The following is a 14,609-nucleotide window of genomic DNA, read 5'->3' as shown; positions in this document are numbered from 1 at the left end:
CCCAGACAGATTGAATAGTACCTACTGGAGATTCTGCCTTCCGCCATGCTCCCTAGCACTAGGTTCCCTCTTGAAAGCTTGTAAGCCAGTCAGTTCTTGCCTTTGTAGACCCCCTCTCCCCATTTGAGTATCCAACGTCCAAGCTGCTCTTCTCCGTCCACTCTGTGTGTGGGGGTGTGTCTTGGGCCACTGTCTCTGGGCCCAAGAGTCCCCAGGCCTCTTCACACTGCTTGCCAACCATGTCCCCAGCTGGGTCCACAGAAGTCCACTGATCATTGTAGGGTTTAGCTTGCCGCTTCATTGCTGCCTTTACTCCACTTCCCCCCATCGGCGATGTGTGTGGTCACCAATTAGAGCGTGTATTTCCATTGAGTCTTAGCTTGGAAGGGGGTTTGCATTGAGAGGACCTGGTGCATGTCATTTCATTTTTGACAACTTCCAATTTCTCTAGATTTATACTTCATGCATTCCAGCTTCTGATTATCAATGGAACTTTACAGCTGTTTCTTCTCATTTTTTATCATGCCTCATCAGCAAATGAAGATCCCCAAAAATGTGTTCCATCATTATGTGTGACTTTACTTTGAGAAGTACAGTTCCTCCTGAGTTGTAGTGAGTGCCTTCCAATCGGAGGGTCTCATCTTTCAGCACAATGATTCACTGCTATTCATAGGTTTTCAAGGGTGCAGTAGGATAAGTTCCGTACTGCTAACTGCAAGATTTATGGTTCGAACCTACCAACCGCTGCTTAGACACCCTATATAAGGTCATTATGAGTTGGAACACTTTGGTTGGCACTTAAAATAAAAAATCCCCAGTAAACGTACCTCCTAGTCCTTCTTCATAGTCTGTTCATAGTATGGAAGCTCACTTGAAGTCTGTATGCTTTAGGTGACTCTGTCCAGTGACACAGCTTCCAACATCAGAGCAGCGTGCAAGCTACCACTGTGTGACAAACTCACAGATGTGTCAGGTTTCAGAATTAGGAATAAGTAATAAAGCTCCTTATTTGAGTAAGTTTGGATGTATTGTAATTAGTTTACAAAAGGTTTGTCATTGTTGTGTCATCGAGTCACTTCTGACTCATCTTGTTGTTGTTGTCAAGTGTTGTTGAGTCAGTTTCGTTTCATAGTGACTCTGTATAGGGTTTCTGATGAGCAGCTTTTAGGCTTGAAGTGCTAAACTTGTGGCTCAAAGTGCGGTGCTGATCCTACAGTGCTACACCAGGAGTCCAACTCATAGTGACCTTGTATAGTGTTTCTAAGAAGTGACTGGTGGGATTGAATCACTGGTCTTGCAGTTTGTAGTATAATGCTTATCCTACAGAGCCATGCCAAGACTCCTTACAAAAATTATGTTGTTATTGTTGTTAAATGCCATCGAGTTGGTTCCGACTCATAGCAACCCAGTATAAATTTTTTGAGGAGTGGCAGGTGAGTTTGAAACATCGACCTTATAGTTCAAAATGGATCTTGTGGTCCGGTGCTCATCCTACAGTGCCACACCAGGACGCCACAAAAAGTATACTTTATACACACACACACACACACACACACACACAAAAAAAAAAAAAAATATGCAGTTCCCACCAGCAACTCGGAGGGAGAAAGGTGATCAGCTCCCATAAAGACTCACAGGCTTGGAAAACATACAAGAACTCTATGAGTCAGAACTGACTTGATGGCACAGAACCATCACCACCACCATATCAAACCATAGACAAACTACCTACACTTTGAAGAGATAACTGGATGAGACATCAATTTGGCAAAAACATTTCCTCTGAGCAGATGAGTAGACATGTAAGTCTAGGCAGTTAGTCCGTCAAAGAACTTGCCCGTTTTTCTCAGTTAAAAACAAATTCTGGCTTTCTTTTTTCAGTAGACCTCACCACCATGACAATGAGAATATAAAAATCTGGCTTATCACATGTGCCAAGGCAACCTCTAAGACTCACAACAGATGCTGTTCTGGAGAGCAATCACAATATCATACATATTTTCTTTTACTAGGTTTTACTTCTGCCTTAAATAAGGACCTAAAGAAGCTGGTGGATTTAATAGAGGAGAGAAAAGGAAATGATATTCATCTTTGAAAATATATTTCTATATTAGAGATGACATTTAATAATTATAAAAGGCTGTTTTTTTTGTTTGTTTGTTTGTTTTTTATGGAAGAGAAAACAATGTGACAGTTTAGTTAACAGCATGAGCAGAATGATCAGACTGGATCTAAATTCTGTTTCTACCACTTGCTAGCTGTGTGACCTAAAGGATATTATTTAAATACCCTATACCTCAGTTTCTTTACTTTCAGAATTCAGGTGAAAGTTCATCATAGGTTTACTGAGAGGATCTAATGAGTTAGTGTGCAACAGTGTAAATGCTAGATAGTTTATGTAATGTTCTTGTTAAGTGCTGCCGAATCGATTTTGACTCACGGCAACCCTGTATAAGGTTTCTGAGAAGCAGTTTGTGGGTTTGAATCACTGACCTTGAGGCTACTAGTCCAGAACTTTTCCTACAGTGCTCATGATACATATTTTGATTAAGTCCTGGTGTGGCACTGTAGGATAAGCACTGGACCACAAGGCTGTTTTGAACCACAAGGTCAGTAGTTCAAAACTCACCAGCCAGTCCTTGGAAACCCTATACAGGGTCGCTATGAGTTGGAAGCAATTTGACGGCACTTGATAACAACAACAACATATATTGATTTTGATATGGTGCTGTCTACAGCCCAATGTTTGTCCCATAGTGTCAGTTGGGCTATTGTATTTTCTTACATATTACATATCTGAGGATTGATTTTTTTTTCTTCATTGGTTTAGAAAATGCTTCTCAGTATAGTAGCCAGAATGCTCTTCTTAAAGAGCAAACTAGATCATGCCACTCATCTTCTTATAACCTTTCAAAAGCTTCCTATCTCACTCAGAAAAAAGCCAAAGGCTTTATTTTATAAAAATGTATAGGTATGGGGAGTGTGGTGGCTCCATACAATAAGCACTGAGTTGTGAAACAGAAGGTCAGCGGTTTGAACCCACCAGACACTCCAAGGGAGAAAGATGAGGCTTTCTACTCCCACAAAGATTTAAAGCTTCGGAAATCCTATGCAGGGTTGCTATGGGTTGGAACTGATTTGATGGCACTTAACAATAACAGGATTTTTCCTAGTTTACCCAGGATAGTATCAGTTTATGCCTACTGTGCTCATTTAATTATTGAAAGTGCCTTTTTTTACTCTCAAAAGTGTTATGGTTTGGACAAGAAGTTATATAACCATTTTACTACTGGACCATTTCTCTGCTCCATTTCTGTTCTGTGATCTCTGTTACTAGCCCTTCTTCTTGTGCTCAACCATCATGGCACATGACTGTTACTTTAACTCTCCAGGAACATTTCTGCTCAGGGCCTTTGCAGTTTTTGTTTTCTCTGGTTCTGGTGTGGCACTGAGGGTTAATGTACTGGAGTGCAAAGTTGGTTTGAAGCACAGACAGGGTCAGTGGTTCAAGCTCACTAGCTGCTCCTTGGAAACCCTATGCAGGCTTGCTATGGATTGGAACCAATTCAACTTCACTTAACAGCAACAACAACTGGTGGGTATGCTATTATCTTAGTTATCAGCAAGGTTTGCTCCTTCATCTTTTAAAAGATTTTACTCAACTGTCACTTTGCATTAGACTTCTCTGGCCATCCACTCTAAAATTCACATCTCCTCTTCCTTCCTTCTTTCTATTCTATTCCTTTTCCCAATTTTGTCATTTTTTCCCTTGTTGTTGTTGTTAAGTGCCGTCGAGTTGGTTCCGACTCATAGCAACCCTGTATAGGGTTTCCGAGGAGAAGCTGGTGAGCTTGAACCCCCAACCTCGCAGTTCAAACATACAGTCTGGCACATTAACCCACAACGCCACACCAGGACTCCTTTATTGTTGTTACTGTTAAGTGCCGTTGAGTCAGTTCCGACGGGTGGGTTTGAAGCGCCGTCCTTACAATTCAAATCAACCTTGAGGTTCAGTGCATTATCCTGCAGCGCTACACCAGTACAGTACTTATATATCTTGCTCACAGTCTTGTACTAGAATACGCTCCATGAGAGGAGGGTTGTTTGTCTAATTTGTTTATTGCTATTTCTTCAATGTCTAATATGTAGAAGAAGCTCAACAAATATTTGTTGAATAAATAACCAAAAAGTAGAGAAGATGATACACTCAAGTAACAAAACAGTCAATCAGTTGCCATCTCTATTACCTTCTAGTAGAAAATTTGACCTAAAATAATACAAAGTCCTGGTGTGGCGCTGTAAGATAGATGTTTAAAATTGCACTGGACTGCTTACCTCAAGGTCGGAGGTTCAAACCCACCAGCTGCTTCTCAGAAACCCTATATAGGGGTCACTAGTGTGACGCAGTGGGTTAGTGCGCTAGACTGCAAAGTTGCTTTGAAGCATAAGGTTGGCAGTTCAAGCTCACCAGTCTCTCCTCGGAAACACTATACACAATTGCTATGGGTCAGAACTGACTCAACAGCACTTCACAACAGCAACATAAGTCCTAAATGACTTGACAACACTTAATAGCAGCAACAAAATGTTTATGACAAGTAACATGAGAAGCATTATTTGATTAGCTCACATTATAGTTATTATTACCCAAGTAAGTTCTTTTAAAGCCTATTATGACAAACAATGTAAATGACACTCTTGATGTTGTGTGTCATCAAATCAGCAACCCTATAAAGGGTTTCTGAGATGTTGCTGATGGGTTTGAACTACTGGCCTGGTGGTTAGCAGTCCACTGCTTATCCTACAGTGCCACACCAGGAGAGATGCTTAAGATTGCATATTCAAAAATAATATTAGGTACTTGAGAAAGCTCTTTGGTTTTAGGTTTCTGAACCCAAGAACACTGGGGACTTCAAACTTTCCAAATTTAAATGAGCGTGTTAGGTTACATGACTTTGTATACTTTTTGTTGTCTACATTTAGAAAATGATAAAAAAGAATACTACTGAATGATACATTCAGTTCAATTATTGAATCTAATTTTAACTACTATCTGTATAATTTATGTTTTTTCCCCTAGTAAGAACTAGAACTAGTTCAAAAATAAAATTGTAGCTACAGAAAACAGTTATTCTACCCAAGAGAATGTGGTAGATTCAGAAGGCAGTTGTAGAGTTTCTGGCTGAATGTCAGATTTATTTTGACAGAACCATTTAGAACATTCTTTATTTAGCTACTCTAGACTGAAAATAATTTCAGGAGACAATCAACTTGATTCCTCTCCCTCATTCATTTTAGTTTCTATATTCAAATACTAACTATATAAACTTTGTACAGTAATAAAGAAGTAATCTTAACATCCTTCCAGTTCATCTTATAGAAATATTTCAGGGGGTTTATTTTTATTCATCAGAATGCTAGAATCAGAACAATACTGGTACTTGCAAAAAAAAGTATATTGTGTGAAAATGCTTTCCTCAGAATGCATTGATATTTTATGTTAAGTATGCAATACAACAAACTCTTCCAAGAGCTGACCTCTCTGATGGAGGAATATCACCAGCCGTGAAGTTGCTGGCATCTGAACACCTTCCTAATAAAGAACACAACTGAAACTCTCTCTCCCTCCTCAGTCATGGGAACAATCTTGCAGTTATGGATGGTTTCCATCCCCCATCACTGAAAGGGGAATGACTTTGTTGTGAGCCAAATGCTGAGAGTTCGCAGAGTAACCTCACATGAGAATAATTACTTAACATGACCATGAGAGAAAGCAATGAGGTTCCCAGACACAGGAAACGAAAAGTCAGAAGGGGAGGTAGAGTGGGAGAGTGTTTCCAGACAGAAACTTCCTTATAACTCAGAGCAAATTGGGTAATAAAGTTATTGCTCTGTCATTTTTATGTATATACATACATTCTTCAATCAGCTAGTTAACATAATGGATCTTTTCAATGTGCACATGCTTCAGCAAGGCCAGAAAAATCAACCTATTTCCAATCCTTTAAAGAACAAATAAAATCTTTTGTGATAAGAGTGTTTCATTTCGATATTCCAAATCACAACCTCAGTGACAACTATACTTAAAGAACTCTTGGAAAGATACTTCAATTACACAAGGAGGCTTCAAAAAGTTCATGAAAAAATTCCATTATCATCTTTTAATTCCACTTTTCCATGAACTGTTTAAAGTCCCAGAGTGTGGAAATTAACAAAACAACACAATGTCTGAACCATAGGAAAAGAATTCTAGACCTCTAGAGACAAAAGGAAAACAAGGGAAACCGATCTTGCTGGGATGTGTTGTTCTTCTTTGTATATGTTCTTCTCAGATTTATGTACCCTGAAACATTTCTGGTTTGCAGGGAAAAAAATCAGAAATCTAAGAAATAAGTAAGTCTGCCTTTAGTTCCTACGCTGAAGATCTGGAATTTTGTGGGAGAAAAACATTTCTTATAAAGTTTTCTTATTTTACCCATTCATCAAATCTTTTTAAAGCTGAGTATAGTGGTGAACGCTGGGAATACAATGACAAATGGAAAAGATGGCAGCTTGCCTCAAGGAATTTGTACTCCAGTGAGGCAGAGAGGCAAAAGAATTGGTAAATACAATGGAGTATGTGTCCAATCCTATTTGAGGGTTAATGAGAGAGTGTTGTGGGAGGACATGGGAGAGGCACCAACATAGTCTGGGTCATGGAGACTTGCCAAACAAAGAGAAGTTTAAGCTGAGATCTGAAGAACAAAGCGAAGTAAGTCAGAGGAAGCATGAAGTGAAATATTCCAGGTAGAAGGGTCATCTTAATAGCCTGAGACCTGGGTTAGCCAGAGTAGACACAAGGACAGGTAAGGCATGGAGGGAGATGTGTTTGAACAGGAGACATGGTCATAGCTACCTCATGGGAACACAGCTGGCTGGGATAGAATGCATATATCCTGTTCAAGGATATATTTCCTCTCTTAAAATAAAGGGAATACATCTTTTAAACTCAGTTGTATGATTCTAACAATATATAATCATATATTATAAATGAGAAAGCCCATTTTCACTTGCTCAATGATGCAGTAAAAGGGAAACAATGCCTTTATGGAATCTGATGGATGATTTGATCACCACTGATAATATCCTGTGCCTTATCTGCAAATGGAAACGCCCTCTGGCAGATTATTGTCATTATTATTTCAACTTCAAGGTCTCAGAGAAATCTGATTATAAGTTAGTTTTAACAAAAAGGATCCGAATCAGATCATATCTATAAGCATTTATTAAACACATACTATGTGTGTTGCTATGATGCTGAGTAGTTTTCAGGGAACGATCCATACTAAAATTGACTAGCCAGAAACGCTTGGTGATCTACTTCTGAAAATCAGCCAGTGAAAACCCTAGAAGTCTTAGTGGAACAATCCACAACTGACTTGGCATTTGTTTCATTGTGCGTGCAGATACCATGATTTGAGTGGTGACTCGATGGCAATTAACAACAACAACCATGTTTGAGGTGTCTGATCCATAACTAAGCAGTGGCAATTTATGTTTGAGGCAGAAATTGCCGTGGTGATTTGATGGGTAAAGAAACAACTTTTGTATGGCTGCCTAGGCACAATGGATTCCAGTTGCACTACATGCGGAAGACTGTGTGTGAACAAGAAGACAACTGGATCTCTCTGGTTTTCACATTGCTCAGATCTTCTGCCAAGGTAACATACTCGGGGTCTTGACTTTTCATTGCAAAATATTTCTAATAATTTCATGCAGAAACTGTATTTGTTTATTTTTCATTGTTGTCATGAACAAGAAGTGGTTGCTTAGAGTGACAGCATTGTTGTTTTTGTTGTTAAGTGCCGTCGAGTCGGTTCCGACCCATAGCGGCCCTCTACAGGGTTTCCGAGGGTGTAAATCTTTACGGGAGTAGAAAGCCTCATCTTTCTCCCGCGGAGAGGCTGGTAGTTTCGAACCACTGACCTTAAGGTTCGCAGCCGATTGGTAACCATTACGCTACTAGAGCAGAGTGACAGCATTAGTAATCAACAATTCAAGTTCCTGGAGTTTATCACTGGTTATTTATCTTGTCTCACAGATCTATGCTGCCCCCACAGGTTTAATGGAGACATTATTCACTGTATTATTTCTGTCACCAGTAGCTTCAACTTTTTGTTCTGCATGACAGAGATTTTTATGCCAAATCATTGTATTCAATTTTTTGCTTTATTTCCATGATCCTCATTCCAGTGCCCTGTGTTCTAATTCTCTCACCATATATTTCTACACATTCCATGCCCTGTTCATTGTTCTTAAGTGCTGTCAAGTTGGTTCCGATTCATAGTGAATCTGTATAGAGTTTTCAAGGCGTGGCTGGTGAGTTTGAACCGCTGACCTTGCGGTCCAGTGCTCAGCATGTCTGTGTGTACATAGAGGTGAAGTACATGGTGCCAAACTGTGACTGATGTACACTCATCATTGTTAGCATTTCCAAGCTATTCAAAAGTATAATCCATTTTCTTATAGATGGCACTCGAAGTCATAAATAAAATCACATAATTATTAAAGAATAAAATGATTATTGTATTGACATTTCTAAACAATATTGCTCTTTAGTAACTAGGGTTTATTTTTTATCCAAAGCACGGTGACACTGTTTCATTGTTCTAATGACTGTAAATATTTTATATAGATATTAATTTACTTGGCCAGACTATTACAATTCTTGGAAATTCAGGATACTCGGTAATGTAATTTCTCGACAAATAGAATCACTATCAGAAGCTTGGGTACTTGAAAGAGTCTGCAAACTCTTTTCTCCCTCCTATTTTTTGACTTCTCTTGCAACTGGTGTTATCTGTTTTTTGACAAGAAAACTTAAGTAGAGTTATTCTTAGATAAAATTAGTAATAGCTTTTCTTCACTGCTATTTGAAAAGCTCTTACATGATTTGAAAATCAAGAAGGGAAACAGGCATTTACTTGATTCCTTCTGCTTTTCATTGTCTTAGACTAAGACATTTTATTGTTTAAGACTGTCTGATTTTCTTTTAACACCAGGTGGTGGGTTTCTTGTCTGTGTATGGGTGTAAGCAAGAGCCATAGGAATTTCTCTTTATATTTTGGTTTATTTCTTCAGACCTAACACATTTCTCAATCTAGAATCTGCACATGCTTCCACAGCAGCAATTTGGTGATTACATCCAGCTTCTCGGAAAAAGTTACTTAGGGCAAAGGACATTGTTTAAGGGTAGTCATGACATCCTGACAAGGTCTGAGGATGCATATTGGGAGCTGCCAAGTCCTGGTGTGGTGCTGTAGGGTAAGCACTTAATCACAAGGTTGGTTTGAATCAAAAGGTCGGCAGTTCAATCTCACAAGCCGCTCCTTGAAAAACCTATAAAGGGTTGCCTTGAGTCGGAATCGACTTGATGGCACTTAACAATCACAAGAAGTAGGTAAAGTATGGCCAGAATGTGGAGGGCCTTCACTGCTAAACATGGGCGGCACGGGCACATTTGGGTATTTTTTAGCAGTGGTACTAGGCAAGCAGAAACTGACTAGGTTAGATTAGAAAGAAGAAACCCTAAGGATATGGAGTCCAATGAGACTTCTGAAATTCAGGTGAGGGGTAAAACATGCTTCCATGCACAAAGACCCTCCAGAACTGCATAGGTTATGACAGATGAGAAACAACCCAGCTGTTTGACATGGCTGCATTGTTTTTCAGTTGTGTTTTATATCATGCTAACATATGAAACTGCTTCGGTACAATCTCTTTCAAAGTGAGAGAAAGGGAATCAAATGTGAATAAAAAGAACACTTTATCATGCCTTCTCCTTTTCTTTGTAACCTTACTGCAGTCTAATCAGCAATTCTGGTTTGCCTGAAGACAAAATCTTTACTCTGTCTGCTTCCACTTACCTGACTCTGATAAGACTATGCAATGTTTTCTGTCTGGAGACACCTTACGACTGAGTATGAAAGCAAACAGACATAATTGCTAAACACAAAAATAGATGTGAGTTGAAAACTTATCCTTTTTGAGGAGCCAAAGCAGATACTTTCAACCATGGCTAGCTGAATTATCCTAATACTGGGGGAGAGAAAGAAAGGACATGCATCTCTTTAATAGAATGTTTTCCCAATCTGCACATTATTGTTACAGGTATGGAAGCATAATGCTAAAATGAGGTGGAAGATTTGGGAGCTGCTATCTTGCCCTGAGGTCAGCGGTTTGAAACTACCAGCCGCTCAGCGGGAGAAAGATGAGGCTTTCTACTCCCATAAGGATTTACACCCTTGGAAACCCTGTACAGGGTTGCTATGGGTCGGAACCGACTCGACGGCACTTAACAACAATCTTGCCCTGAATAGGAGTAGTATAAGCATGACCAGGTTAGGGGAATTCACAGGCTTGATATGTGAGAAACCCCAAAGCATCAGTAGTAGCTTACTATAGGAAGCTGCTGGGGGCAAAAGGAATGTGACCCAGGAACCATATTGCCTGGGGGGAGTGCTCTGGACTACCCTGGTCAGAAGCCATAGTAACATCTCCTGACATAGAAAAGGAAACTGACGAAAGAAGGAGAGCTAACCCCTGAATATTGTGAAGCTGTGTATTCACTCCAGTGCCTTTCTCTTTTCCTCCAGAAGATTAAAATGACTAAAGATATTGATTTTTTTAACCTAAAAGGCTTACTGTTTGAAACTAATGCTTGTTAAATTATTCATTATACTAGTTTTAGAAAAGCAAGAATTACACAAATGTACACCTGTGACAGAAAAATGCCATAGTCAAACTGTTCCTATTATTTGGAACTATAATACAGTATATAAAATATTGGATTTCTAAGAGGGAAGAAAAGCTCTTGCAGCACAATATTAAGTATTTGGCTGCTAAGTGAATGGTGGAGAGTTTGAACCCATTAGCTACTCTGGAAATCAGCTTCTAAAAAGATTGTTGTAGTTATAAAGATTACAGCTTAGAAAACCTTATGAGGCAGTTCTGTTCTGTCTTGTAGGGTCACACTGAGTTAGAACTGACTCAAAGGCACAAAACAAGAAGGACGAACCCTTTGGTCAAATAACAATGTGTCAATTTGTATCCGCTCTATATGTATCTGTAAGGAGTCTTGGTGTGGCTCTGTGGGTTACCATGCTGGGATGCAAGGTCAATTTGAACAACAAGGTCCATGGTTTAAGCTTACCAGCTGATCCATGGAAAGCCTATACAGGGTCGCTATGGGTCAGAACCGACTCAACGGCACTTAACAACAACAACATATGAACCTATAGTAAAAAGTTTTATTTGGATTTTTACCAATTTTGGAGGAGACACGCCAGATAATTGAGCTTAAAATGTTGCTATGGAGTAGAAATAAAATCCAGTCTGACTGGTAGGTAGCCTCTTAGAAAATAAGCAAGTCTAAGGCGCTCTGGTAGCGTAGTGGTTACGAATTGGGCTGCTAACCTCAAGGTCGGCAGTTCGAAACTACCAGCCATTCCGTGGGAGAAAGATGAGGATTTCTGCTCCTGTAAAGGAAACCCTGTGCAGGGTCACTATGAGTCAGAACTGACTCCACGGTACTTAACAACAACAACTGAGCAGTTGTAGAATGTGAGTTGCCAAGAAGCTGTTTTGCACATGGTTAGAAGTTGTACTTAACAACAACAACTGAGCAGTTGTAGAATGTGAGTTGCCAAGAAGCTGTTTTGCACATGGTTAGATCTACGTAGTGTACTTTAGAGTGAATGTCAGCAGAGAGTTGCTAATTCAGAGATGGCTAGTTATTCTCCTGACCAATGGTGGGTTTGTTAAAAGTGCATTGTTGTTATTGTTGTTAAGTGCTATTGAGTCAATTCTGACTCATAGAAACCCTGTATAGTATTTCCATGGAGTAGCTGTGGAGTTTGAACAGCCGATCTTGTGGTTCAAACTGACCTTGAGGTCCAGTGCTTTATCCCACAGCGCCACACCAAGACTAGTGCATGCTGTGTTGTTGTTAAGTGCTATCAAGTGGGTTTCTGACCCATAGCGACCTATATAGAGTTTCCAAGAAATGGCTGGTGAGCTTGAACCACTGACCTTACAGTTCAAACTGACTTTGCAGTCCAGTGCATGAACCCACAGTGACACACCAGGGCTCCAAAGACTAGTGCATAGGTATGAATAATCACATAACTACTTAACATTCCATACTATAAAAGCTGAAAGTCTAACTTTGAATCACAGTAATGCTTATGGTTTTCAAATTATTACTAATGAGAGAAGTCATAAAAAGTCAAGGGTTGAGTACACAAAATATCTCATAAGGAAAAAATTAAGAAGATTTTTTTTAAAAGAAAAAAAGCAGACATTAAAGTTCTATAGCATATGTTAGCATTTTATATTAATTACACATTTTCAGTTTTGCATCATAGCTCTGTTCTAAAATCCCATTTTAAGTTCAAATAGAAAACACATGTATTTATTCTATTTTATGGAAAGAGATGGTATGTGATATTGTTTTGATTATTTTTTGTCTAATTTCCCCATTTTTTTTCAAGTGGTATACTGTGGGTGATTTTCAAAGGCTCTTATTTGTAATATTCAGAATCTTAATCATTGTTTCCACCTTTATTGTGAGAGCACTGATTTTTCACTCTGGTTTATCTATTGGAAACCAAGTGACTACTGTTCTACTTAAAGATGCATTATGCCATTAACTGCTGAAGCTTTGCATTTTAAGTAATACTTCAGAATGCTACTACTCCGAATAGTTTTGTTCCTATGGAAAATCCATAGAAGAGAAAAAAGAGAAACCTACAGAAGTACTTTCTTTGACTTTAAAAGAAATATATTTCAGGAAAACTGGCATAATGCATCATGTAATTTCATTTAAAGCTTAGTTCATCTGAATACTTATAGCACTTTCCCTTTATGACCATGAGAATAAACATGGAGTATCTAATTCCTTTTGGTTTTAGTTTGTTTGGGTATTAAACCAAAGTCATCACAATTAGGCTTGGTGAATTACCTTCCTCTCCCACTGTGAATGCCCTGAGGCAGTAACTGCTTTTGGATCCTTATTGCCCACCTCAAGGGCTGGATGGACACACAGTGGATTCTCAATAAGTATAAACTGAATAACTGAAGAAGACAACAGTAAACAAGTACATAGATTCTAGTAAAACTGATCAATGAGGCTGCTCTGATATGTACCCCATTATCTCTAAGTTACACAGATAACTAAGAACAGCCAAGATGCCCTTTGACTGAAATTATCAGTCTAGACAGACAAAATAAAAGACTTCTCTTTTCAAATGGTACTGTGAATATCTGGTTTCTGAGAAGCATCACATTGAAAAGATAACTGAAATTGAATGTATACTTATTTTAACTACTTTTAAGGCTCACTCCAGTGACCTTCCCAAAGACTGTCCACACAACGAACACATTCAGACATGTCATGAGAATCCAATTCATGAAAGACCATGATTTTTGAAAAATCATTTCTGAAATGCTATTCTGTCAACTAAGAGTTAGAACGTAAGTGTAACTTGAATAAGTTACAAACCTTTACAATGCCACTGAATTTTTAAGGCAGCAGAAGATAGCTCTCATTAAGAACACAGACAAATATTCCAAATGTTAGAAAGCTCTGCAGTGACACTCTTACTGTGTTACCAGGGCATGTGTTCAAACCTGTAGATACATTTGTGGTTACTTCCTACCTTAAATACATTGATAGGGAGATCGATGACCACGTAGATAAGGTCTCCCAGGGCAAGACTGGCTATCAGCGCATTGGGGCCATTCCTCATACACTTGTTCTGATAAATGATCCTGAGCAGAGTCGCATTCCCCACCATTCCCACGATGAAAATAGTACAAGATATCACAGTATTGATATATTTGAAAGCTGAAGTAATTTTAGTCTGCTGTGGGCAATAGCTGTGCATTGAGCTATTGCTTGGTAGGGCCAAATTAGTGGGTTGATGGGTGGTGACCAGGAAGCTGAGCTCTGTCCCATGAAAAGTGGTGAAATCATCCACACGATCACTTAGATTGGTGTTGTATCTCTCAGAATTGTCACTGATCACACATCCAATTATCACCAGCCAAAGAGACAGCCATAGGCAAAAGGTTTTCATCTTGATGTAGAGTTGAGGAAATGTCTCTTATTGTGCTACTTTGATACTCTCCCGCTTCTGCTGTTTTCAAACCTAGAAAGAGACAGGAAAAATAATTTTGGTTACAAACTTCAATTGTCAATAAGATCACAGCCAATGATTATTTACTGCCTCAATTTAAAAACAGAATATATTTGGTAATTAGGTAGGATCAGCACTGGACCGCAAACCACAAGGTCGGCAGTTCACACCCAGCTGCTCCTCGGAAACCCTACACAGGGTTCCTAGGGGTCAGATCTGATTAGACGATACTTAACAACAAGAACAGCATATCTAAGTCAGGTTACCCTGTGGCAAAACAAAGTCAGAAAAGACCAAAGCTCAATGTATGTATGACTCCTGGTGTGGTACTGTAGAATCAACATGGGACTGTGAGCCACAAGGTCAGCAGTTCAAACTCACCATCTGCTCCTTGGAAACCCTATATTATGAGTTGGGACAGAACCTCTATGG

At 39.1% G+C, this 14,609-nt stretch overlaps 1 protein-coding gene across 2 annotated transcripts in view; it reads right to left on the bottom strand.

The window, feature by feature from the left end:
- EDNRA (endothelin receptor type A) overlaps positions 1-14,144 on the bottom strand; it is an 82,820-nt gene extending 68,676 nt beyond the window's left edge. The window contains exon 1 of one of the 2 annotated variants that reach the window (XM_006870864.1): positions 13,698-14,144. In XM_006870864.1, the coding sequence (XP_006870926.1) occupies positions 13,698-14,117 (420 nt within the window). In that variant the 5' untranslated portion in view covers positions 14,118-14,144. The remainder of the gene's footprint in view (positions 1-13,697) is intronic. The other variant, XM_006870865.1, reaches the window with a different exon arrangement.
- Positions 14,145-14,609: the final 465 nt, after the last annotated feature.

Source organism: Chrysochloris asiatica, unplaced genomic scaffold (assembly GCF_000296735.1).
Source record: "Chrysochloris asiatica unplaced genomic scaffold, ChrAsi1.0 scaffold00155, whole genome shotgun sequence".
Classification (NCBI taxonomy): domain Eukaryota; kingdom Metazoa; phylum Chordata; class Mammalia; order Afrosoricida; family Chrysochloridae; genus Chrysochloris; species Chrysochloris asiatica.
Note: the sequence above shows the minus strand (reverse complement) of the source record. Positions and strands in the feature narration are given on the sequence as shown.